Below are 27,422 nucleotides of genomic sequence, written 5' to 3'. Positions count from 1 at the left end.
TGCGCGATCCCCACTCTTTTCCTGGGTGCGCCCCCGGTGCCAGCTGCTGAATTGGGGCGCTCCCCCCCCCACCTGCTTAAGGAAAGCCTGCCGCCCGTGCTGGCGCTGGGAAGAGGGAAGAGTCTCGGGGAGGGTCGCTCTGCAGCCCCCCACCCTCGCCTCGCCACTCCGTCTCGACTAGGGGGCCAAGACTCCGGCGCTGCCTTCGCCTTCTTCGCCTTCCCCGACGCTTCTCCACCGAACCCGGCAATCTGGACTGGAGCATGGCCGCCCTGCCCGGGACCGTACCCAGGATGGTGCGCCCAACGCCCGGGCAGAATTATCCCCGCACCGGATTCCCTCTGGAAGGTATGTCGAACTCCGGGGCGGGTGAGGGGTGGGTGGGGGGTGGGAGAAGCCCCTTCCCAAGTTTTTGCTTCTGCAACCGGCCTTTCGCTCCTCAAATGGGCCAGGGAAAGGGGGGGCGCCGAGTCCTCCCCCCCTCCACTTCTTAGGGAAGAAAACTCCCCAAAAAGTTAGCGCGTCCTTCGAAATTCCCAGCGGACTCCCGAAGAAGCCGCGGGAAAACCCGCTGCTTTTGGGGGGGGGAGCCGGTGTGGGCTTCTTCTCGGGGACAACGGGGGTCTCTCCAACCTGGGAGGGGAAGGGGCAGCTTTGGGCTTCGGACGCTCTCCCCGAGCCCCTCTTCCTGCCCATTCTAGACGAGCTGAGCTGCTTGATTTCGATTCCGGCGGGTGAGAAGAACGCAGGGGATGCGCAAAAACCTTGCCTTGGCTGCTTATTTTTTTTTGGGGGGGGGGACGACAAGACGGAGACGCAGAAGAGTTTTGATTGCTGCTCATCTGTTTCTCAACGGCGATTCCCCCCCCCCCCGCGATAGTGTTTATTGATAACGTTTGTGATTTTGTTTGACTGCTTTGACGGCTCAAGAAACGGAGCGCAAAGGCGGCGCGCGGGGGGCTTTCCCCCTCCCCAAATAAAATAAAATAAAGCGCAGTTCGTTTTCACGCCCGGCTTTCCCTCTCTCCGAAAAAAAAAAAGACCTGGAGAAAAAAAGAGAGGGGGGGATATTAATTAATCGGAAGGAGAACTTTTCCTGTTGCCCCCCCCCCCTCGCTTCTTTTCCTCCCTTCTCCCCCGGCCCAAAAATAAAAAAAATAAATCCTCCCAACCTTTTCTTGGCTGCTTGCTCCGCTGCGGAATTAAAACAAACTCGGGCGTCCCTTTCTGCATTTATTAAAGCAAATTGGGTGCTCCTCAAGCGTGCTCAAGTGGGCGCCGGGAAAGGAGGGGAGCCACGCCGTCTTCGAAAACCCACAGGCGGCGCGAGGATTGGCGTGAAGTGGCTCTTCTCTGTAGCGAATGGAAGGGAAACAGTCCGGGGTGGAAAAAAAGAGAAGGGGGATCAAAGGATTACCAAAATATTTGTACATCGTGATGGAGAATAATGACCGCGCGTCGCCAGTCCACTCTAGGCTTAGCCGTGGCTAATGAGGTATCACTCCGAGTGACTTCGAATTAGTGGCGCGTGATTCTTGATTAAACAGGCGCGCGAGGTCTGGGGCTGGGGGGGGGGGGACGCCGACTTTGTGCGTGCGTCGAAAGGGGCAGCGGGACAAACGACCCCCCCCCTACACAAACCGTCGTTTCTTTTTTTTAAAAAAAATATTTTGATTATTAGTTAGTATTAGTATTATTTCTTTTATTCGTTAAACATGAAATCCAGTCAACTGAACATTTAAAATGTGTCCCAAATGCCATTGATTATTATGATTATGATATTATTATTATATACTTTATGCATTAAACATGAAACTCATTCAACTGAACATTTAAAATGTCACAAATGTGTCATTGATTATTATGATTATGATAGTATGATTATTATTATTATTATTATTATTATTATTATTATTATTATTATTATATACTTTATGCATTAAACATGAAACTCAGTCAACTGAACATTTAAAATGTGTCACAAATGTGTCATTGGTTATTATGATTATAATATTATTATTATTATTATATACTTTATGCATCAAACATGAAACAGTCAACTGAACATTTAAAATGTGTCACAAATACCATGGATTATTATGATTATTATTATGATTATATTATTATGATTATTATGATGATGATTATGATGATGATTATTATTATTATATACTTTATGCATTAAACATGAAACTCAGTCAACTGAACATTCAATGTTTAATGAATGAAGTATATAATAATAATCATCAATGGTGTTTGTGACACATTTTTTAAATGTTCAGGTGATTGAGTTTTTATTATTGTTGTTGTTGTTGTTGTTATTCTTTTATTCATTTAACATGAAACTGTCAACTGAACATTTAAAAATGTGTCACAAATACGATTATGATGATTATATACTTCATTCATTAAGCATAAAACTCAGTCAACTGAACATTCAATGTTTAATGAATAAAGTATATAATAATAATAATAATAATAATAATAATAATAATAATAATAATAATAATAATAATAAATGGTATTTGTACCACATTTTAAAACTTCAGTTAACTGAGATTATTATTATTATTATTATTATTATTATTATTATTATTATTATTATTATTATTATTATTATTATTATTATTATCATTATCATTATCATTATCATTATCATTATCATTATCATTATCATTATTATTATTATTATTATTATTATTATTATTATTATGAACAAGCCGCTCGATTAATCGGACAGACTTTCTCTATCTCAAAGGGGTGGAAAAATCGAGATTTCTCCCGTGTTTGGATGAAAACACACACACACACACACACACACAACACGGGGTAAATTTAACTCTGAAAGGAGGAGGGGGGAGTCTCCCTAGCTCTCCTTAAAAAATTCAGAAAGGAAGTTAGGCTCCGTGGCGGTTTTTTAAATTTATTTTAATTGTTCGCTGATGATGTGGCCGTCCGTTTTAATTTTAGAGAGAGAAAAAATAAGAAAGTGAAAGCCGTTACGAAAATCTTGAGTTTTAAGGTTAGGGAAATCTTGTTTTTAAACCGGAGCCGGGATAAAAGAAAATTGTGCGCTTTTGCTAGTTTTCTCCTGCGCCTAAAGTTAGGAAGAAGAAGAAAAAAACCAGGGCGAGGGAAGATTTTAGAGCGACAAGAAGATTCTTTTCAAATATTTAGGGCGGGGGGGGGGCGGAATTGTATCCGGAGATTGAGGGAAAGCTTTTTCATTTTGTGTTTTAGGATGTCCAACTTCTCCACCGGAAAGCGAACAAGGTGTTAGAAAAAACAGCAGCCAGATGTAAACCCTGGGTGCGCATCTGGAGGAAGGGGGGGGGAACCCCGAAGGAAAACCTTTATAAACCTTTATATTTAGGCGAAAAGCGGGAGCGGGAGATGCTAAGGGAGAGGGCAATAAAACACCAGATACTTAACGGGCGTTTCTTAAATAAATCACACTTGGTTGAATTTCTGTCACACCCACAGGGCTGACACCAACCAAAGTGACTCTAGGGTAGTGGAGGGACCCGTGAAAAGGCAGTTTTACACACTCACATCAATTAAACTAGGTGGTGGTCAGTTTACACGCTGGTTAAAAGAGTGAGCATCTTGGACATAAGAGCATTCAGCATTCTGGCATAAAGTGAGGCGAAGTAATGGCCCATGATACATTCAGCCAAATGTTTAGACTGAATTCTGCCCACCTATTGAGTCCTTCCCAACGACCTGGAATATTATTGTTGTTGTTGTTGTTGTTGTTGTTATCATCATCATTATCAATATTTGGCATTTTTGTCTACCTATCTAGTGGGATAAGCAAATCTAGATGTTTGACAGTGTTACAGGTATCGTCGCAGAATGGAAGCAGTTATTATTATGAATATTATTATTATATCAATTATATTATATCAGATATTATTATATCAGATGTTCAGGTGACTGGGTTTCATGTTTAAAGGATAAAAGAGATAATAATAATAATGTTATAATAATAATAATAAGTCATATATCAGATGTTATTATATCAATTATATTATATCAGATATTATTATATCAGATGTTCAGTTGACTGAGTTTCATGTTTAATGAATAAAAGAGATAATAATAATAATAATAATAATAATAATAATAATAATAATAATAATAATAATAATAATAATAATAATAATAATAATAATGTTATAATAATAATAAGTCATATATCAGATATTATTATATCAATTATATTATATCAGATATTGTTATATCAGATGTTCAGTTGACTGAGTTTCATGTTTAATGAATAAAAGAGATAATAATAATGTTATAATAATAATAAGTCATATATCAGATATTATTATATCAATTATATTATATCAGATATTATTATATCAGATGTTCAGTTGACTGAGTTTCATGTTTAATGAATAAAAGAGATAATAATAATAATGTTATAATAATGTCATATATTGGATATTATGGCTTATTATTATGACTTACTATTATAACTATAATATGTCACATTATATCAGATATTATATTATGACTTATTATCTTATTATTATAACTAATAATATGTCATATTATATCAGATATTATTATATTATGACTTATTATTATGACTTATGACCAATAACATGTCGTTTTCTATCAGATATTATTATATTTTGACTTGTTATTTTGACTCATTATTATGACATTATTATTATTTGGTTAATCTTTGAGTGAGATTCACAGCCTTTGGGGCTGGTTGGTAGCTCAACAGCTCGAGTCCTAACCAAGGACCTAGGAACCGTTAAGGTTACGTCGGAGGATATAAGCTGTTCCAAGTAGGGTGGTTATTTTGTAAAATGAGAACGTTCAAGTCCGATAAATTTAAAATTTCCAAATAGCGAGGTAGCCCTTTAGGTATTGCTCCAAGGGCTCCAATTACAATTGGGACAACACTCAATTTCTTTTTCCACATTATCTTTTTCATTATTATTATTATTATTATTATTATTATTATTATTATTATTATTATTATTATTATTATTATTATTATTATTATTATTGACTTATCATCATAAGGGATCGCATGCCAGAAAAGCTACTTGTGGCAGAAAGTTTTCACAATTTCCCCCTTTTTTAGATGTGACTGGGCATTTTAATTTTCCCAAAGATGTTGGGGTTTTTGGGGGGGTTTCATTGCAGGTTGCAAAGCAAACAGAATCGGTCCCCCACCCCACCCCACCCCTTTTCTTTGAAAGGGGAGATCTATTTTGCCACGTTTACGCTTCCACGCTCCCGTTTATTGATGCCCGGTCCGTGGGTCCCGTGTTTGCAAAAAAATTAGCAAATCAACCAATTTACTCCTCCAACGCGTTTGGGTTTTTTTTTTTTTTTTTGTGCCCTGTTGTTGTCGATTCAGCGGCTGGATGCTCCCCCCCCTCCCTCTCTCTCTCACACACACATTGCGCACCGGACTACCAGCTTTGGTGGATTGCCCCCCCCCCCCATGGCTAGCTCTGCGTTTCTCGTGTGAGGGTCCCTCAGACTCCACACGGCTGACTTTAACGGGATGCCGATGTGAGATTTCTTCTCCTAAAACAGACTTCGGACAGACAGGAGACACGCCGCCCCCCCCCCCGCGTTCCCCTCCCCTGCAGCTCCTCCGGTGGGACCCCCATGGAAAAAGAACAGGGAAAAAGAATGGCGGAATTGCCAGGGCTCCGCCGTCGCACCCGGAGCGCCAACTCTTAAAAGCAGACTGGAAGGGGACGGCATACACAAGAGTTTGAGGTGCGGGGGTCGTCCCCCCCCCTCCTCTGTGTATGGTAGGAAGAGGAGACCCCTGGGAGCAAGGAGGGGAGACATCCACCCTCCCGCCCAAGCCATTAATCAGGGGGCTTTTAATGACTGCAACTGCGCAGCCCCCCCCCTCATCCCCCAATTGTTTCTAATCCCCGTTCCCTCTAAGGAGGGAGAGGGAGAGAGAGAAAGGAGAGAGAGGGAGAAAGAGAGAGAGAAAGAGAGAGAGAGAGAGAAAGAAAGGGAGAAAGGAGAGAGAAAGAGAGGGGGGGAGAAAGAGAGAAAGGAGAGGGAGAGGGAGAAAGAAAGAGAAAGGAGAGAGAGAAAGGAGAGAGAAAGGAGAGAGAAAGAGAGAGGGGGGAGAAAGAGAGAGAGAAAGGAGAGGGAGAGAGGGAGAAAGAGAGAGAGAAAGGAGAGAGAGAGAAAGGAGAGAGAAAGAGGGGGAGAGAAAGAGAGAGAAAGGAGAGAGAGAAAGGAGAGAGAAAGGAGAGAGAAAGAGGGGGAGAGAAAGAGAGAAAGGAGAGGGAGAGGGAGAAAGAAAGAGAAAGGAGAGAGAGAAAGGAGAGAGAAAGGAGAGAGAAAGAGAGAGGGGGGAGAAAGAGAGAGAGAAAGGAGAGGGAGAGAGGGAGAAAGAGAGAGAGAGAAAGGAGAGAGAGAGAAAGGAGAGAGAAAGAGAGAGGGAGAAAGAGAGAGAGAAGGGAGAGAGAAAGAAAGAGAGAGAAAGGAGAGAAAAGAGAGAGAAAGAGAGAGAAAGAGAGAGGGGGAGAGAAATAGAGAGAGAAAGGGGAGGGAGAGGGAAAGAGAGAGAAAGAGAGAGAGAAAGGAGAGAAAGGATAGAGAAGAGAGAGAGATCGATCTGCATCCACCTGATACAGCCAGTGCTGGTTACTGGTCTCCAGCGCCTGGACTCCGTTCTGCCCTCCCAAAAAGATAATGCAAAGTGTGTGGGGGGCAAGGGGATGGGAAACACAGCTAGCAGAAACCGGGTAGCCAAACCAGGCGGGGGGGGGGGCGTTCTGGAAATTTAAGCTGCCCCCTCTCATTCTCCCAAGGATTGGTGAGGACACAGCTGCTTCCTCTCGGCCCTGTTTCTTGCTGGAGAATCCCTCCAAGGAGGAGCAGAGGGGAGAGGAGACCCCCCCACCCCCATTTGTAGCTTTCCACCTGGAAGAGCTGACAAACACCCCACCCACCACCCACCCACCCACCACCGGTAAAAGTGGGCAGGGGGAAGCAAATGTTTCCAGGAGGGGTCTTGCTTCGGGTGTCCATCATCAGTTTTGCCGCAAGATGATTGAGCTGGAAGCCCACCGGCAGAGAGGTGGTGTGGTCTTCAGAAGGAGGCTTCCCCGGTGCAAGGGGAAGGGGTCTCCGGTGTCTCAACTGGACCCCCTCCCCAATTCTCAGGCCAGAAGCTGAGCGAGCAGAGCCATCTCCAACTGGAGAAGCAGCCTCTCCTTACCAATTGTCAACCTGACAGATTTTGCCAAGGGGTTGGGGGTGGTTGATGTGGGGGTAGTCTAGGGCTAAGAAGGGGGCAGCCCTTGTTGACTGGGCAGGTGACACCTTGACCTCCTTTTCCCCTTTGTCCCCCCCCCCCCCCGCAGTCTCCACCCCGCTGGGCCAAGGGCGCGTCAACCAGCTTGGAGGCGTCTTCATCAATGGGCGCCCCCTGCCCAACCACATCCGCCATAAGATCGTAGAGATGGCGCACCACGGCATCAGGCCCTGTGTCATCTCTCGCCAGCTGCGGGTCTCACACGGCTGCGTCTCCAAGATCCTCTGCCGGTACCAAGAGACAGGATCCATCCGGCCGGGAGCCATCGGAGGCAGCAAGCCCAGGGTGAGTGAAGGGAGGGAGTAGGAAGCCCGCCAGGAAGGGGGGGACGGACAATGGCCCCAGGAGTTGAGCAGCCAGGTGAGGAGGGGGCCCTTCTGGATTTCGTGCCACTTCCTCGCCTTTGATTGGCAGGGAGAGTTGGGGAATTTGTCACCCAGTGGCCCTTGGAGGAAGATAAGCTTAGATGATGGAACAGCTTCCTGCTTCCATCCCCTACGTTGCTAGCCAACCTTCTTGAGAAGTTGGCCTTCTAAGGTTGAGCATGGAATGGACTTCCCGAGATCAAAGCAGCTTGGCAGTCCATCGGCAAACTGTAGAACTTGAATTTAAAAGTGCATTTTTGTTCTCTGCTTCCCTCCCTTTCTCCCTCCCTCCCTCTCTCTTTTCTTTCTTCTTCCTCTGTTTCTCCCTCTCTTCCACTTCACCCTTCCTTCCTTCCTCTTTCTTTTCTCTGTTCTCCCTCCGTTTCTCCCCCTCTTCCTCTTTCCTTCCTTCCTTCCTCTCCTTTTCTCTGTTCTCCCTCAATTTCTCCCTCTCTTTCTCTTCCTCTTTCCTTCCTTCCTTCTTCTCTCTTTTCTCTGTTCTCACTCCCTTTCTCCCCCTTCTTCTTTCTTTCCTTCCTTCCTTCCTTCCTTCCTTCCTTCCTTCCTCTTTTCTCTGTTCTCTCTCACTTTCTCCCTCTTTCTCTTCCTCTTTCCTTCCTTCCTTCCTCTCTCTTTTCACTGTTCTCCCTCGATCTCTTCCTCTTTATCTTTCCCTCCTTCCTTCCTTCCTTCCTTCCTCTCTCTTTTCTCTTTTCTCCCCCAATTTCTCCCTCTCTTTCTCTTCCTCTTTCCTTCCTTCTTTCCTTCCTCTTTTCCCTGTTCTCCCTCTGTTTCTCCCTCTTTTACTCTTTCCTTCCTCTTTTTCCTGTTCTCCCTCTGTTTCTCCCTCTCTTCCTCTTTCCTTCCTTCCTTCCTTCCTCTTTTCCCTGTTCTCCCTTTGTTTCTCCCTCTTTTACTCTTTCCTTCCTTCCTTCCTTCCTCTTGACCCCAAAAGCAGGTTGCCACTCCAGACGTGGAGAAAAAAATTGAGGAATACAAGCGAGAGAATCCTGGCATGTTTAGCTGGGAGATCCGAGACCGGCTACTCAAAGACGGTCACTGTGACAGGACCACGGTCCCTTCAGGTGAGAAGGAAGCCAGACCACAAGGCTTTTAAATTCTGTATTTCCTGGCCCAGCTTCACAGTGGCAAACATCCTTCAGCTTAAAGAGGAAACCTTGTAACCGGACTTCACTCCGTTTAACCAAACTTTGTGACTTTAGGCCAAGTCTAAACAAGCCATGAGAACTGGGTTTGCACCTCTGGAAGTTCACTTTGTGTACTAACCCAAACCATGTGTTTAATTTTGGGTAGGCTCCGAATATTGGGTTAATTGAAGATGTCAGGTAATGAGTATTTAATAGCTGCCAACTGATGTAAGGTTGTAAGCTGCAAGCTGATGCAATGAGGATGATTCAACAATATAGGTATACTGCAGATTTGGGCTGTACCATTTCAGCGTGGGAGGTAGCATTTTCCTTTAGCCGTAGATTTTCTGGTGAGGTTCACATCCCTGGACCAAACTGGGACAATTCTTGGTAGACCTGGCATAAGGCAGCTTTCAGACATGACTCTTAACATCTGAAGAAATCATTTCAGCTTCTTCTTCTTCTTCTTTATTGAAAAAGACCAAGTTTGGTTGTGGTTATGACATTTTAAATGGCCAACAATTAGCCTGAACATCAGTGCAGTATATCAAAATGGCAAGATTTCCCCACCACCACCAGAATTTTTATCACAGCCATTAGAAGAAAGCCCTTGCAGGGAACAAAAACCTCCTTTTAACATGTTTTTAATTCATTCTCCTTGTAAGAAAAGGAAATAAAGAAAAAAAGGAGAAATCGTTGAAAGAAGAGCAGGCTTGGCATGAGAAAGAGGCCCAGGAAATTTCTGGGAGCTTAACTTAAAGTTAAGTTAAGAAATGTTCTGGCTGGGAAAACTGAGTCTTAGTCTGATGCAAACAAACATCACCAACTTGATGGTCAAGATCATTCCTTGACCATCAGCAAAGCTGTCTTAAAGTCCAGTCTTAGTCTGATGCAAACAAACATCCCACACATAATGTTTCAAGATAATTTCCTCGCAGGAAATTAGGTCTGCTGAACAGGTCTCTGTACAGCGTGCATATTTCACACGTTTTACAATTAAAGATGGATCGCTCGCTTCCCAACACCCTTAAGAAACAGGAAAATAAAACTCTTTTGATTATTAATCTAGGTGTTCGGTGATCCACGCAGAGCTATCTTACCTGTCGACAGTAAGCAGAATGTTTTTTTTCTTTAATAAAAAAAAAAAACAGTAATCTTAACTGACAGCCAAAAATATGAGCCCCAACCATTTCAAAGCCACTTGTGGTCTCCATCCCGCTGATGTATTTATTAGGACGAAGTTTTGCAAAGGCAGGAAGAGTTTTCTGCGATGCTCCAAAGCTTTTACAGATCTCTGTCGTTGTTGTTGTTGGTTTTTTTCCAATTTTCTCTAGGCCTTGATAGCCCTTCTGGGGTCTTCATTCCCTCCCACCTCCCCAGTTTGTTTCATGGTTCTGCTTTTTATCCTGAAAATAATCACTTGCAGGCAGGGGGAATCCTGTAGCAAGCAGCTTGTTGGGGGGGAAAAAGATTCACTTTGGAGAGTTTGGGCTGCCATGCATTCAAACCAGGCACTCCTGTTGCTGCCATCCATTCCTTCGTTAGCGTTGCAGCTGGACTATTAATTGGGCGACGCAAATAAATAAATAAGCGCACCCTCCTGAGCCTCTTGACACAGGAAGAGATAATATTGTAATGTCCAAGAAAGCACCGTGTTGACTCAGAAGGAATTAGCCTTCAACACGGCAGGGGATTAAACAGCAATGTATAAGGGCGTTTATAGAAGTGCGGGCGTGTATTAATCCATCACAATTAAACGGGCAGCCGCAGCTCTTAGGCCTGGCGTGAGTTTCAGTGGGCTTTGTTTACCTATCCAGTTTTGTTCCTGGCTCATCCTTTTGAGTTGTTTGCATCTGGAGCAACGCTTTTTCTTCTGCGCATGCATGTAGGTTTGAAGGCTCTGGAGTTGTGTGACTGCAGCGTGAACTCTGAGTGGCATACAAATTCCATGGGGCAACTCGGTTGAAATTAAATAAAACAGAATTACAAAACACAGAAGTCAAAATATGTTCCCATTGGTTGCCCACCTCCCTCCCTCCAGGGATTCTGAATTCAACATTTGGCCCAGGGCTGAAATTCGATTTTTTTTACTACTGGTTCTGTGGGTGTGGCTTGGAGGGCGTGGCTTGGTGGGTGTGGCAGGGGAAGGATACTGCAAAATCCCCATTCCCTCCCCACTCCTGGGAGAAGGATGCTGCAAATTCCCCATTCCCTCCTCACTCCAGGGGAAGGATACTGCAAAATCTCCATTCCCACCCCACTCCAGGGGAAGGATACTGCAAACTCCCCATTCCCTCCCCACTCCTGGGTGAAGGATGCTGCAAACTCCCCATTCCCTCCCCACTCCTGGGAAAAGGATGCTGCAAACTCCCCATTCCCTCCCCACTCCAGGGGAAGGATACTGCAAACTCCCCATTCCCTCCCCACTCCTGGGAGAAGGATACTGCAAACTCCCCATTCCCTCCCCACTCCTGGGAGAAGGATGCTGCAAACTCCCCATTCCCTCCCCACTCCAGGGGAAGGATACTGCAAAATCTCCATTCCCACCCCACTCCAGGGGAAGGATACTGGAAACTCCCCATTCCCTCCCCACTCCAGGGGAAGGATGCTGCAAACTCTCCATTCCCTCCCCACTCCTGGGAGAAGGATGCTGCAAACTCCCCATTCCCTCCCCACTCCTGGGATAAGGATGCTGCAAACTCCCCATTCCCTCCCCACTCTGGGCCCAGCCAGAGGTGGTATTTGCTGGTTCTCTGAACTACTCAAAATTTCTGCTACTGGTTCTCCAGAACCTGTCAGAACCTGCTGGATTTTACCTCAATTTGGGCCATAGTTTGTCGAGGAAAGTTCTCTGTAACTCTCAAGGGTGAAGGAGTCTCCAAAGAGGCATGGATGATATTCAGTACATTCTAAAATCTTTGGGTGTCACTGAAACGACAACCTTAGAGTCTGGTGGCATCCTTGAAGTTCTCTGCATTCATGGAAGCCTCCATAAAGCCTCCAAACCAGGAGCAAACCTAGTGGGTTCTCTTCAACTAGCTTGTAGGAGTATCTCCTCAGCTTCCAGACACGGTCATTTTAGGAAATGCTATGGATGAATTAAACAATGCATCGTGGTTTGTTCGTTGTTGTTTTTTTGGCATGGAATTGTTTTCAGTCAGCATGCTAGCTGAGAATGATGGGCTTCTGAGAGAAGGTGGCCTCCAGCCAAATGGATTGAGGTGTCCTGCTTTTTTCACGGGGTCTTGGAGGTGGCCTCTGGACAGGAAGGCAGGGGACCAGGAGTAGAAGGGGACCAATCCATTTGGGTTGGCCATGGAACACATTCCTTGGTTGGTTCAGATCTTCAGCTAGAGGACAGGCCTTGTTATCCCACAAGCTGCCAGCCCAACAACCCCAGATTGGTCAGCCATGTTAAATGTTTCTGGCGTAACGGGACAAACCAGCACCTCTAGAACATAGATTTGCAATCTGCGGCTCCGGAGCCTCGTGTGGCTCTTTTATCCCTCTGCTGCGGCTCCCTCTCGCTGGTGGGCTCCACAGTTGATAAGGCTTTCAGTTAGGACAGGCAGAGGAAAAAGGACGCTGCGCTAGGAGGAGACTCTATGGTGGGAGAATTGGACTGCTGGTTGGCTCCAGAATTAAAGGGGGGGGCTTCCGTTTAGGAACTTTAAGGTTTAAGGTTTAAGGTTACCAACCCCTGACCCAGAAGATGCTGTGACCATCTCAAATCTCTAGATCGAGCTGGAATCTTGTGGTGTTTTTGCCTTAACTTTTCTCCAAGTTCCAGGCCATTGTTTTTTTTGGCGGGGGAGCGGGGGGCTCTTCCGTGTCCCCCTTCCCTTTCCAAAGCAGCTTATATGTTCTTCTTCTGTCTTTGGCTGTCCGAGGTTTAGTGAGTTCGATTAGCCGTGTGCTCCGAATCAAGTTCGGGAAGAAAGAGGAAGAGGAGGACCACGAGAAGAAGGAGGAAGACTGCGAGAAGAAGGCCAAGCATAGCATCGACGGTATCTTGGGTGACAAAGGTAAGGCGTTGCGTAAAGAGAACCCTCAATCTCTAGAGGTCCCCCTTTTCTATCTCCCTGCACCGTTTCTCCTTGAGTCAATGAAGTTCACATCACATGGCTTTCTACCCTGTTTCCTCCCCAAAATAAGACCTCCCTAGATAGCAAGCCTAACTGGGCTTTTGAGCGCATGGGCTAAAATTCAGCCCTCCCCTGAAAATAAGCCCTCCCCAAAAATACTGCAACACAGCAGCAGCCACGAGGTGACCATGCTTGGCGTCTCCTGCACCTCCAAAATAATAAGACCTCCCCTAAAATAAGGCCAAATGCTTTTTCTGGGGGTGGGTGGGGAGAAAATAAGACCGTCTTATTTTCGGGGAAACACGGTATATATGCCGCTCTACTTTTCTCTACTCTGTTAATTTATTTTCTTCCTAATGATCGGTGGAAATTTTATAACCGTCTGTTTCCTGGATATATTCGCGATTTTTCTTTGCAAAGAAATCTGCACTTTTACAAACTTAAGGTTTTTTTTTTCCCCCTGCTGATTTGGCAATGGATGGAGGCAACCGTTTGTCTGAAATCGTCTAGGGTTTCCTGCCTGAGGGAGGGGGTTGGACTAGAAGACCTCCAAGGTCCCTTCCAACTGTTGTTTTGTATTCTATTCAGTTTGCCCTTAGTCTACATTAAATTCTCTTGGGTTCTGTAGATTTCTCCTTTTACTGGATTCTCTGAGAGGCTAGTTTTCTGTGATTGGAGAAGAGGCAGTTTTCACACAAAGAAACCAATGCTTTATGTCTTTGTAGCGATGTTGAAGTTGTTGTATTGTTGTGGCACTTAAACAAAAATAAGTAGACTTGTTTCCAAGTGTTAATTCATCCTGGTGGCTAGTTCAACTTCATTTAAACCAGATAGGAATGGCTGAGTCTCTGCTCCAAGCGGCTTACAAATTCACGAAAGAGAAGTCTGCGTTAAAACGATAAAAAAGAATAATTATGTTTATTTTAGTTATGCGTAGGGGTGTGTTTTTCAATTTGGATGTGCAGTTTGAAAAATGTTATATATTAGTCCTTTGAGGGAATTAGTTGTTTGCTTTAATCTATGAAGACATTCTCAGGCAGGTGACATTTAAACTAGAATAAGACCTTTGAGAAAGTAATAAAATCTTGGCTGTCTTTTTCTGACACCTTTAAGGCATTAACTAAATATTAACCAAATTGGAACTATACAAAATCTTGGGTAATATCTATACAAGGCTTTTTCCCAATATTTTAAAGCTCTAAGATATCAGATTTTTTTTTAAAAAAAAACCCACAGTATATTTAAGATCAATTTACCTCTTTCTCTACCTGTTTCATATTCTAGATCATCAGGGTTAGTATATTTTCCAGTTAAACAGGAAAAGCAAACCCTTAGCAGAAATTAATACATTTTTAAATAAAAATTACTTATTTTATAATTTGTTTTGCATTGGCGGTTGAGTTATTAAGCATACTTCTTTATTTGCTCAACTGGGGCACTGTATAAGTTCTTGAAACATTTGGAATTTTAGAAATTTTTACATTTCCTTTCCCAGTTCTAGGCCAGAAAGCCCACAAACGGGGGGGGGGGGTTAAAAAAATCTATTTCACACTTTAAAAATCATGTTTGACTTCATAATGATGGAGAACCAACAAAATTAAAGATTTATAATAAACTCTATAATAAACTCTCAAAGTCTTGAATGTGGGAGAGAGGGGGGGAAGGAGGGAGGGAGGGAGGGGAGGGAGAGTGGCAGAGGGAGAGAAAACACAGATCGTGAGATAAGTTTTAGATATTAACAAACGCACAAACGGCAGGCACGATTTTTCCTATGGACTTCCACCTTAGTTTTCTTTATAAAAAGCCCCCCCAAACAATAAATCATATAAAACAGTTCAGAAGGCAGGATCGGAACTACATTTGACCTGATGCTGAGAATTGCAACCGCTGAGAATTGCAACCTGTCTTCAAATAAATCAAATCCCAGTCGTTTAGTTTATTTTTCAAAATCCAAATAAAGTAAGTCTTTTATTTTCCAAAATAAAAAATAAAATAAAAAGCGGAAAGGAAAAAAAGAAGGCTGGGAAAGAAGGCGCTTGTCCCTTCCCCACAAATTCACCCCGAGAATGACAGATAAAATTGGGAGAGACGCAAATTGCCCCCCAGAGGGAAATCTCTGTCCTTTTTATTTATTTAATTTTTTTTGGGGGGGGGGAAGCTTGACTGATCTTTAAAGACAAATCCCGCACGCCTCTAATAAAAAATAATTAAAAGGGGTGTTTATAAAATAATTCCAGCGAAGGGGGATGGACGGACCCCTGAGAGGGGTTGAGGGGATTCAGACTCAAGCCCCCTTTAAAAAAAGTTGAAAGGGAGAAGAGGGCGGCGGGGGGGGGGGCTCGGCTGGGAAGCGGAGTCACTACGGATCACTTGCTTTGAGAGCCGCCGCGCGCGCCTGCCTAAATGGCTCTGTTAGAGAGATCAATGCCGCTGCCTGTTTCTCTCCCCCTTTTTAAACGGTCCCCAGAAACCTCCCGTGACAGCTGACGGATGCGGTTGGGGGACGGGGTGGGGGGACACAGACATCAGATTCAATTATTCGCGAATATCGTTCGGAGGAGGGAGGGAATCCGGGAGAGACCCCCGTTAAATTCTTAAAAAAACAACAACAAAAGAAAACGGATTTCTGCCTGCATGGGGGGGGGGGGTGGAGGTCAGACGAATTTAAGGGGGGGGTCGTCTTGCAATCGAATGGAACCGCAACCCCCTTCTCTCTCTCTTTTTCTCTCTCTGTCTTTCTGTGTGTGTCTTTCGTTTTCCCCTTCTCTCTCTCTCTGCCTCTTTTTTCTTTCTCTCTCTCTCTTCTCTTTCTTTCTCTCTGTCTCTTTTCTCTTTCTCTGTTTTCTCTCTGTGTGTCTTTCCCTTTTCTCTCTCTCTCTCTGTCTCTGTCTCTGTCTTTCTCTCTCGCTCTCGCTCTTTTTTCTTTCTCTCTTTCTCTCTCTTCTCTTTCTTTCTCTCTGTCTCTCTTTTTTCTCTTTCTCTGTTTTCTCTCTCTGTGTGTCTTTCTTTCTCTTCTCTCTCTCTCTCTGTCTGTCTATCTCTGTCTCTCGCTCTCGCTCTTTTTCTTTTTTGGGGGAAACTACTTTTTAAGAAAAACAACAATAACGTTTCTCTCTTTTTTCCGCCTTTTTAAAAACGCACCTTCCATATTTCGTTTGGGATGGGGGAAGCGAGCGAAGAGAGAGAAGGAAGGCGTCGTCGCGATTTCGCGTTTGCCCGGCCGGCCTTTTTCGTTTCGCCGGGCGGGCGGCGTGGCTGGGGGGGAAAAAATCCCCTTACGGGATACCCGGAGCGACCCCTCCGGAGCCGGGGCTCGCGAAAGGGATTTTGCGGGTGGGCGAGGGAAGGTTTTTTCCCCTGGCCGCCGAGGAGTTCACGAGTCACGCTGAGCTGCGGCGCCCTTCCCCGGCAGCCGAGTCGGGAGCCGCGGCAGGGCGGGGGGCTTCTCTCTGCCGCCGGGACCCTCGCCAAGAAGCGGCCGCCGCGTCGGGAAAGGCGAGAAAGTCTAGCGTTGCAACCGACCCTCCGTCCCGTCTGGGCAGTTAAACCAGCCCTGCTTAACCGACTGAAACTCTCCCGGACGGGTCGGGCTCGAAACGACCCCCGGGGAAGGAATTCCCCTACGACCCGCGGTGACTTTTCTACTCTCGATTTGCGGCCGGTCGGAAAGCGAGGCGAATCCGGCATTAGGGTCTCTCCGGGCCCATCGGGGAGGGGGGGGAGCCTCGAGGCAGCCGAGCTCCCCCTCCTCTTCCTCGGGGGTCTCCTCTCCCCTTCCCCTCCGCCGCCAGGTTGTTGAACTTCGGGGCGAGGGGCGTCCCGAGTCGGCTGTTTGGGGCAGCGGGAGGCTAGGCGGGCCCGGGAGCGTCTCTTTCCACCATCACCCCACCTCCCACTCTCGCAGCGGGGTCGGCGGGCGGCTGGGTGGGGGGAGATCACGGGGGTCGCGCTGATTCTCATTCAAAGGCTCGCGCGGAGCAAAGTTGGGGAACAAAAGCCAGGGGAAAGAAAGGGAAGTAAATTATTCCGCGCGACCCCCCCCCCCCCGCCACCGTTTTGTCCGAGTGCCCGCGCCGTCTGTTTGGGGGGCGGGAGTGGAGAGGGGGCGCTTTCTCTCTCCTCCCGCCCCCCCCCCAGCCCGCCCGCCCGGGGGCCGCCGAGACGCCCCGGCAAAAGGCGCCTTTGTGCGCGGACCCGCCCGGGCATCTCTCTTTCTCTCTCTCTCTCTCTCTCTCTCTCTCTCTCTCTCTCTCTCTCTCTTTCTCTCTTTTCTCGAGTCTCGAGTCTGGAGGGGGGGGTCTGCACGGTCCCCCTCTCCCCCCAAGCCGCCTTTTTTTGGGAGGGGGGCTTCAGAAGGGTCCCCGATTCTCCTCCATGCGCTTTCCCGAAGGCGCAATCGGTTCGTAAGAAAAGTGGAAAAAACCGAACGGTGGTTATATATGACATTATAATGTGCCCAATACTTCCATCACCCCCTCCCCATTTGACAATCCGTTTGGGGGGGTGTCCCCTCGAGAAAAAGCGCCCCCTCCCCCCCGAATCCTCCCTCCAGCGGCTCTCGGCTCCTCTCCAGCCGCCCCGTAAATAAATGGACTCTGCTTCCTTCGTCCAAGGATGTTAAGGAGAACGGCGAGTGGGGGGCAACGGGGGTGGGGGGATTTGGGGTGGGGGAGCACCCCGAAAGCAGGCAGGAGAGCTTTCTCGCGAGAAAACCCCTTTTTCCCTCCAGTTTCAAGCCCCCCCTCCTGCTAGGGCTTCTCCAGCGAAGTTTTTGGACTTCCTCTCTCCCACCTGCCTTGAGGACCGCAGCATCCTTCCCGCTTGGGAAAAGGGGGAGATGGAAGAGGATGCAAAATCAATTCTGATTTGAAAATTTCATTCCTTCTCTCTCTCTTTCTCTTTCTCTTTCTCTCCCTCTCCTCTCTCTTTTTCTTTTTCCCTTCTCTCTCCCTGTCTTTCTTTCTCTTTCATTCTCTCACACTCTTTCTTTTCTTTTTTCCTTTCTTTCTCTCTCTTTCTCTCTTTTTCTTTTTCCATTTTTTCTTTCTCTCTCCCTTTTTCTTTCTCTCTTTTTCTTTCTTTTTCTTTCTCTCTTTCTCTCTTTTTCTTTTTCCATTTTTTCTTTCTCTCTTTCTCTCTTTTTCTTTTTCCCTTTTTTCTTTTTCTCTGCCCCTTTCTCTTTCTCCCTTTTCCTTTCTCTCTTTTCTTTTTCTCCCTCTTCCTTTTTTTCTTTTTCCATTTTTTCTTTCTTTCTCTCTTTCTCTCTCCTTTTTTCTTTCTCTCTTTTTATTTTTCCCTTTTTTCTTTTTCTCTGCCCCTTTCTCTTTCTCCCTTTTCCTTTCTCTCTTTTCTTTTTCTCCCTCTTCCTTTTTTTCTTTTTCTTTTTCCATTTTTTCTTTCTTTCTCCCTTTCTCTCTCTCCCTTTTTCTTTCTCTCTTTTTATTTTTCCCCTTTTCCTTTTTCTCTCTCCCTTTCTCTCTCTCCCTTTCACTTTCTCCCTTTTTCTTTCTCTCTTTTCTTTTTCCTTTCCTCTCTTTTTCTTTTTCTTTTGACCTTTTTTCGTTCCCTTTCTCTCTTTTTCTTTCTCTCTCTCCCTTTTGTCTCTCTTTCTTTTTCTTTCTCTCCTCTCTCCTTATTTCTTTTTCTTTTTCCCTTTTCTCTCTCTGTCTCTCTCTCTCCTTCTTCTTCTTCTTCTTCTTCTTCTTCTTCTTCTTCTTCTTCTTCTTCTCTCTCTCTCTCTCTCTCTCTCTCTCTCTCTCACACACACACACACACACACACCTGCCCCTTCCTTTCCAAATTCTTTCAGTGGTCCAGAAATCTTCCCCCATTGGAATTGTCTCTGTCCATTTCTGGACCTCTGGTGAACTGGATTCACGCTCCCTTCTCCTTGGCCCACAAGTCCGATCTGTGGTCTCATAATGCCAGCTTGTTTATTCTCCAGAATATGCATATCTGGGCTGGTTGTTTTAAAAGGAGATTGGAATTGGGGTGGGCAACTGCTGCCCCTCAGCTCTGTACAATTCTCCAAAGCAAGGAAGGGAAACGCCCAAACCTGCCTGTCTTTCCAGGCCCCTTTTTCCTCTACCTTAAACCCCAGTGGCCTTGGAACACAATGCCCATCCTCCACAGTCCACAGGCTGGGGAAGAGTGGCTTTGGTGCAGAGCAGGCTCTAAGTTCCCTGCTTTTAAACAGACATCCAAGATCTCTTTTCTTCTGCAAAAGGGTGAGGGGGGGGGATTCCTTTGCGAGGCTTCTTTGGTGGCTGTCTTTTTCTCTCCTAAAGGGAGGGCTGGGGAGGGGGCTGTCAAGAGCCCCTCCCCAACTGAAGGGCAACAAGCCCTTCTCCCTGGCTTCTCACTGCATTTAGAGCCAGATCTGATCAGATGGCCGAGGAAGAAACAAGAAGTCTGAATTGGATGGGTGGGTCAAAGGCAGGCAGGGGAGGGGGGGGGAGGACCAGAGATGTGACTGCAGTGCCCATTATCCCCAGCCGGGATGGCAGAGCGATTTCAAAACCACTGGTAGAACCTTACGGAAAGCAGCTGGAGTTCTCCCAATTGCTCCATTCACACCTCCGATGGAGAGCCTTAACACTGACCCCAGAGCTAGCAAGTTGTGGTAAGAAGCCCCTGGAGACCCTAAGAGAGGGAAGTTGGAAAGAACCCCCCCCCCAGGAGAAGGAAACCAAGGGAGCAGCAAGGTTGGCACACAGGAAGGAGGGAAAGGATTGGGTGTGGGTCTCAGAGCCAAGGGCAACAGGGACCCAACCCAATGGTATGCCCCCATCAAGGGGGTCTTTTGCACCCCACCAAATCCCCCTTCCCCTTCCCTCCTAAACTTGGAAACTTCGAATGGCAATATACTTGGGGGTGCAAAAAGGGTGTCAGTATTGCAAGGTTGCATAAGCTAATTGGTGTGTGTGTGTGTGTGTGTGTGTGTAGATAAGGCATCTTCACGAATCCGCTGTGGCCACAAAGACTTCCTTGGGGTCACATGCATGGAAAGAGAGGGGGTGAGAGAAAATGAGAGAGAGAGAGAGAGAAAGAGAAAAGAGAGAGAGAGAGAAGGAGAGAGAGAGAGAAGAGGAGAGAAAGAGGAAAAGAAAGAGAGAGAAAGAAAAGAGGGAAGAAAGAGGAAAAGAAAGCGAGAAAGAGAAAGAGAGAAAAAGAGAGAAGAGGAAGAGGAGAGAAAGAGAAAAAGAAAGAAAGACAGAGAGAGAGAGAAAGAAAGAGAGAAAAAGAGAGAGAGGGAGAAAAGGAAGAGAAGAGAAAACGGGGGGGGGGAAAGGAATACAGGGCTCATCCCCCAACCTTTTACATGTGGGGAGACCGCCCTAAAATAGACCAGGATGGCAGGAAAGGTGGCTTGAGCAAACAGCAAGAAAATGTATTATTTTCCTGGATGTTTGTATTTCGTTTGGAGCTGAAGTTATGGTTCCAATTTGGAATGAAACACTCTCCAAAAACTCTGCAGCTTCACACATTTTAACCCTCAGCAAAACTGCAGAACTGCAGAATTTGAGGAGCCAACTCTAATTGGGGACTGAATGATTGGGGGAAATGGTTGTGAGAATGCTTTTTTGTTTGTTTGCTTGCTTGTTTTGAAGATAGTAAGGGACGCGGTGGCTCAGGGGCTAAGACACTGAGCTTCCCAATCAGAAAGGTCGGTGGTTCGGCGGTTCAAATCCCTAGCGCCGCGTAACGGAGGGAGCTCCCGCGACTCGTCCCAACTTCTGCCAACCTATCAGTTCGAAAGGACGTAAAAATGCAAGTAGAAGAATAGGAACCACCTTTAGTGAGAAGGGAGCAGCATTCCGTGCGCCTTTGGCGTTGAGTCATGCCGGCCACATGACCACGGAGACGTCTTCGGACAGCGCTGGCTCTTCGGCTTTGAAACGGAGATGAGCACCGCCCCCTAGAGTCAGGAACGACTAGAACATAGGTGCGCGGGGAACCTTTACCTTTGAAGATAACAATATTGGGTGCAGATATGGGTGTCAGAGAAACCCCACCAAGTTGCATTCAGAGAGGAGGTGGGGTGGATTGCAAGAAAATGCTGCAAGCTTGCCCTTTTCACCTTCCTTTGGGGGCAAGCCCTGCCCCTTCTTTTCGCCATGGGGGTGCCTTCGCTCAGAATCCATAGGCCTAGCTCAGCTCTGTTGCATTTAGCAGGATGGTGCCCCTTTTTAAGAAAACCACATCTGAATTTTGCCAGCTCAGTTGTGTTCATAGAGTAAATCCACCCCTTCTGGTATGAAACCGGTTGTGTAGAATAGAATAGACTAGCCAGACCTAAAACCTTTTTTTTAAAAAAAAAATATTTTTAATTAATAAGAGCTAATGAAACTGGCTTGGTGAATAGAATAGAATAAGAATAGAATAGAATAGAATAGAATAGAATAGAAGAATGGAATGGAATGGAATAGAATAGAAGAATGGAACGGAATGGAATGGAATAGAATAGAATAGAATAGAATAGAATAGAAGAATGGAATGGAATGGAATGGAATAGAATGGAATAGAATGGAATAGAATGGAATAGAATAGAATAGAATAGAATAGAATAGAATAGAATAGAATAATGGAATGGAATGGAATGGAATGGAATGGAATAGAATTCTTTATTGGCCAAGTGTGATTGGACACGATCTTTGGTGCAGATGCTCTCCGTGTACATAAGGAGAATAAAAATACATCCATCAAGAATAAAAAGATGCAACACTTTGTGATAGTCACAGGTTACTAATAAGTGATCAAATCGTACTAGGAAACAAATAAAAACAATATAAATTGTAAAGATGCAAGCCACATGGTTATAGCCATAAGTGGGAAGAGATAGGTACTAGGAAGGATGAGAAGAATAGTAATTCAGTCTTAGTAGATAATTGATAATGTTGTGGGAATTATTTGCTTAGCAGAGGGATGGCATGGGGGAAAACGGCCCTTGTGTCTAGTTGTCTTGGTGTGCAGTGCTCTATAGCATCGTTTTGAGAGTAAGGGTTGAAACAATTTCTGTCCCGGATGCAAGGGATCTGTAGATCTTTTCACTGCCCTCTTTTTGACTCGTGCCAAGTACAGGGCCTCAATGGAAGGCAGGTTGGCATTAATTGTTTTTTCTGCAGTTCGGATTATCCTCTGAAGTCTGTGTCTGTCTTGTTGGGTTGAAGAGCCAAACCAGACAGTTATGGAGGTGCAGAGGACAGACTCCATCATTCCTCTGTAGAACAGAATCAGCAGCTCCTTTGGACAGTTTGAACTCTCTGAATTGGTGCAGAGAGAACATTCCTTCTTGTGCTTTTTTTGGCGACGTTTTTGATGTCAGGTGTCCATTTTTAAGTCTTGAGATATGATAGAACCTAGAAACTTGAAGGTCTCTCCTGCTGATACTGTGTTGTCTAGTGTGGTCGTATGGGAGGGTTTCTCCTAAAATCTACCACCCAAGAATTGGGGCTGAAAATATACATTTGCTTATTCAAAGTCCTGTTTGCTTCCAAGTTTCGGCCAGGGGCCAGAAAAGAGAGAAAAGGAATTTTACGTTGCCACCAAAAGTATTTTATAATAAAACAGATCAAAAGGGCTTGGAGATGTTGCCCTTCGAACCAATACCCATCTTCCTCAGCCAGGACAGGACAAGCAGGTTGGGCGTTGTAGTGCAAAGCGGGTATTTGAGTCCATCTTCTTTCCTGTAAGTCAATCATTCCCCCCACCCCTCTCCTCTGTGTTTTAGACAAGAAAAGGAATTGGAGGTAGCTTGCTTTTAAAAAAATGTATGTATGTATGTATGTATGTATGTGTGTGTGTGTTTGTGTTACAACCCCTGGTTCAAATCCCAGTAAGGGTATGGCTAGCTGATGAGAGCTAATTAGCTCGAAATAGATCTATACTAGTCTCCCTTTATTTATTTATCAGTACAAATACAACACAAATATGTGTGTGTGTGTGTGTGTGTGTGTGTGTGTGTTGTATTTGTGCTGATAAATAAATAAAGGGAGACTAGTATGGATCCATTTCAAGCTATTTAGCTCTCATCATATATATATATATATATATATATATATATATATATATATATATATATATATATATATATATATATATATATATATATATATATATATATATATATATATATATATATATATATATATATATATATATATATATATATATATATATATATATATATATATATATATATATATATTTGCCTTCTTCTCCCTCTCTCCTTTGCCATTCGCTTCTTGGTTATTTAAAAGAGAAAGAAGAGGAAGAGGTGCTTCAAAAGACGAGACAAATACTTCAAACAAACCCCATCATCGTTGTCTCTTGAGTTGGGGGGAAAACAGAGATTTATTAGAAGCTGTATTGGGGGGGGGAACGGAAAGGGGGAATTTAAAGTTATTTAGATATTAAAAGCCATATTTTCCTGCAGGCGTCAGGAGTTGCCACAGTTCGCAATCCCCCCCCCCACACACACAACACACAACACCTCCCCCCCCCCACAGCCATTTGGCTGGGTAAAATACGGGGAAACCGAAATGTTGAACAGAGATAACGCCACCGAACCTCCTCGTTGTAGACTGCACCAGAGCATTAAACTCGGATTAACCCCCCCTTCCTCTCCTCCTCTTTCCTCCCCCCCAGCCTCCCCCCTCTGCCGTCTTTCAGCTCAGTTCCTCCCCACCACCTTTTCCAAAAAAAGAAATAAAAAATTCCAGTGGAATTTGCAGAGAAGGGTTTTTAACGCATATCCCCCTTTTTTTTTTTTTTTTAGCCTGCAAGCTGAAAGAGACTTACTTGGGTGTTAAGGATAAAACCAAGGAAGGAGGGGGGGGGGAGGAAAAGGAAGAGGAGGAGGAGGAGGAGGAGGAGGAGGAGGAGGAGGAGGAGGAAAAACAACAAAAATAACAGCAATAACAATAAGATGCTTGGTTGATACCTAGGACACTGGCAGCAACCCGTATCTTAGCACCAGTCGATGGTATTTGTGACACATCTTTAAATGTACAGTTGGCTAAGTTGACCCATCTTACTCAGAACTGCCTCTATACTCAGACATTACCTTAACAGCTCCTAGGTCCTGGGTTGGGACTTGAACTGGTAAGCTTTTACCCATCCCAGAACTGGTAAATCAAATTGAGGATTACATCTTAAATAATAATAATTTAAGGGCGTTCGGATCCAAACAGACAGACGTCTGGCCCGCGACACGCCTGACATCTCTACTGCGGAAAAGAAAAAGAAAAAAAACCCCTCTGGTTCTTTAATACCAGGCGATTGTACGAATTGAAGAGAAAGAACTAGGAAAACAATATCGAAATACCGCAACCTGCAAATTGAAGTTGAGCAATTGTGGGGGGGAAGGAACCAGCATTTGCACTAATAGTAAAAAGGGGCCCTTGGAGCAATACCCCAAAGGGCTGCCTGGATACGTGGAAATTTCGAACATATCAGACCTGAATATCCTGACTTTGCAAAAAAATAAAAATAAAACTACCTTACTCAGAACTGCCGACATACTCAGGCATTTAAGGGCTCCTAGGTCCTTGGTTTGGACTTAAACTGTTAAGTTTTTCCAAATCCCAGATTGCAAATCGAATTGAAAATTAACAATAACAGTAATAGATTCCTCTCTTCAAAAATCAAGGAGCCTTTACCTTGAATACATTCCCTGAAAAAAAAACCATGCTTTGTCTCTCTTTCCCTGGCCAAATTTTTTGTCATGGCCACCTTTTTCAACATCCTCGAAACATCCCTGTAAGGTAGACTCACCTTTGGGGTTTCCCTAAAGCAGAGGTTTCAAACTCAAGGCAGCTGGCCCTCGGAGTGCTTAGATCCGGCCCACGGGACCAGCCTGGAAACAGCAAAGCATCGGCCCACAGTGACTCTGCCAGTGAAAACGGACCTCGGCCGCACCTCGTATTCAGCCGCATGCGCTCCCCCCCCCCAGCTCCATTTTCACCGGTTGAGGGCTATCAAAACAATAGGAGAAATGTGTTCCCATTTTGCATTTGAGCATGTAAGAAGGGACAGGAAAGGAGAAAGGGAAAGAGGAAAGGCAAAGAAAAAGAAGGGAGGCTGGGAAGAGAGCAAGAAAGGAAAAAGAAGGAATGAGGGGAAGGAAGAAGAAAGGGGAAGGAAGAGGGAAGGAAAAAAGAAGGGAAGGAAGGAAGGAAGGAAGGAAGGAAGGAAGGAAGGAAGGAAGGAGATTATAATGAGAGTGAGGAAGGGTCTCAGGGAAGTCCTGCCTTAGCACTTGGCCACCACAGGTGCCCCTGACAAAAGTCCCATGTCATGGCCCCTCTGAGGTCAAACATAACCCACCCTGATGCGGCCCCCTCAATAAAATTCAGTTCAACACCCCTGTCCTAAAGTGTCAGCAGCAGGAAATCTCCAGCGGCCATGAATTCATTCACAAATTCCCCCTGTTGGTAAAATTCAAGAAAGGAAATGCCAAACACCTCTTTCTAAAAAAAAAAAACATCCGTAGCCGTTCCTCTTTTTAATCCAGCACCGTTCGATGAATAGATAGGGACCCCTCCTCGGCCTGCAGGGCCCGTCTAGAAATTTGGTCAATAGGTAGGCGGGCATAATGGGATGAGGTGTTGACATACGAGGCCTTAGCTGGAGGGGAGAAGCTTGGCCAGATTTTTTGAATGAATAGCTGTGCCAACGTCACGATTTACTCTCTTTGGATCCTGCCTGTCCCTCTGTTTCAGATCAAGGAGCATCAGAATCTGATGCCCATTTGGGACAGGGTGAGATCAAATCTCCCTGGCTAGATTCCTTATCGTTTTCTTCTTTTCTTTTTCGCCTGCTACTGGGGGGGGGGGGATAAAGTATCACATTTTTCGGAGTATAAGACACACTCCCCCCCCAAAAAAATAAGTGGGTGGAAATGTCTGTGTGTCTTATACAGTGAATATTGCAGCGTGTGTGTGTGTGTGAGATGCGACGCCAATCAGTTGTTCTAGAACGGGCCGCGGCAGCAACGAATGGGCCGCAACGAACGGGCTGCGGTGGCGGCGCTGAACTGTCCGTGGCGGCAAACGGGCTGTGGCAAACGGGCCAGATGAAAACACCAGATGGATGCTGGGAGGCAAAGGCAGGGTTTGTTTTTTTCTTGTTTTCCTCCCTATTTTTGTACTTGCATTTTTTTTAAACGTGCTTTCGAACTGCTAGGTTGGCAGAAGCTGGGACAAGTCACGGGAGCTCATTCCGTTACGCGGCGCCAGGGATTCGAACCAATATATATATACCTCAAAATTAAGCCTTAGTCTGAAAAATACGGTCGCTCACCGTGTATTGTTCTTCAAAGCAATTGAAGGCCACTTGGTTTTACTAATTCCAAGGTGCCACGTCCGTTTCTCTTTGGATTGCAGGAGCGGTCGATGCCACTTAAGAATTGAGTTCATTGCCAACTGTTTATGGCATCTGTGCCAGAGGTGGGTTGCTACTGGTTCGCATCGGTTTGGGCGAACCGGTTGGGGAAATTGTGACTTGATCGCCGAACCGGTACAGACAGCAGGCTGGCCACACCCCTGAATCAGTTCCCAGGTCACCCATGCTGCCTCCAGCATGCTTTTTAGTCCTTTTGTAGTCCTTTTTTTTAGTCCTGCGCATGCGTAGAACAATTTATAGACAGCTGTGCATGCAAAGCGAGTCCCAAGCGAACTGATCTGCGCTCCAGGGCAGAGAAAGGCGGCCAAGAGGTGATTGTTCTGATGGAGGGCAGATAGCACAGCCTTGCAACTTTTGTTGTTAAGTGAATCACATCATTAACCTTTCCCCCTTGGCCTTGCTGGTCAGAAGCCGTCGCCAATGACGATCCCGTGACCCAGGGATGCTTGCAACCGTCATAGATTCATTCCAGTTACTCAATGCCTGCATTTTGACCACGGGTCCATGCTGTGTCGTTTCTTAAGTCCGAGGACTGGTGGTACGGCACGTTCTCCGTGCCGTGGTTTGCCTCCAACCATCGCGAAATGGATGTTTGTAAGTCGAGGGGTGCCCGCGGTGGTGGAGCGAGCCTTGTAACTTTCTTCTAAATTTCTGGGGAGTGGGAGGTCTTGCATTAAGGTTGAGGAGGGGGCTTCGAAAGCCTGCATCCCATTATGAATTAGCAACCCTTCCAGCGCAGAGGAAATAAACGTTATAACTTTTCAGGAAGGGCTGAAAAAATAAAGGCCGGCGGGAATCAGGAATGGCGTATCCGTTCCGAAGCCTCAAACACACACACACACACCCGTTCTCCCACCCAGCCCACCTTCAGCTCCCATTTTTCCAATCCTGGAGCAGGATTTGGCCAAGAGGTACGGAGGCAAAGTTTTTTCAGAGACCCTCCCCTGTTCTTCTCCTGCCAAAGGATGCCGCGTGTCTTGGCATCTCCCGTTTTGGGTGGCGCTGCCTTTATTGGCAAAGCGGCAGTGACGAAACGATCGGAGGTACGGAAAAGCGCAAAGGGTCAGAAGAGGCGTCTTCTCAAACCTCGGTCTGA

General features: G+C 45.6%; 1 protein-coding gene across 1 annotated transcript; it reads left to right on the top strand.

The window, feature by feature from the left end:
- Positions 1 to 263: 263 nt before the first annotated feature.
- On the top strand, positions 264 to 27,422 carry LOC309392730 (paired box protein Pax-7-like; the record flags this gene model as incomplete). Its single annotated transcript, XM_081954156.1, has 7 exons — positions 264 to 348; positions 7,374 to 7,609; positions 8,645 to 8,774; positions 12,734 to 12,874; positions 24,717 to 24,844; positions 25,645 to 25,683; positions 27,291 to 27,422. The coding sequence occupies 7 exons, from the start codon at positions 264 to 266 to the stop codon at positions 27,420 to 27,422; spliced, it is 891 nt and encodes a 296-aa protein (XP_081810282.1).

The sequence above is a fragment of the Natrix helvetica genome (assembly GCF_964273705.1).
Source record: "Natrix helvetica genome assembly, chromosome: 5".
Taxonomy (NCBI): domain Eukaryota; kingdom Metazoa; phylum Chordata; class Lepidosauria; order Squamata; family Natricidae; genus Natrix; species Natrix helvetica.
The sequence above is the reverse complement of the archived record's forward strand: the minus strand, read 5'-3'. Positions and strand labels throughout refer to the sequence as shown.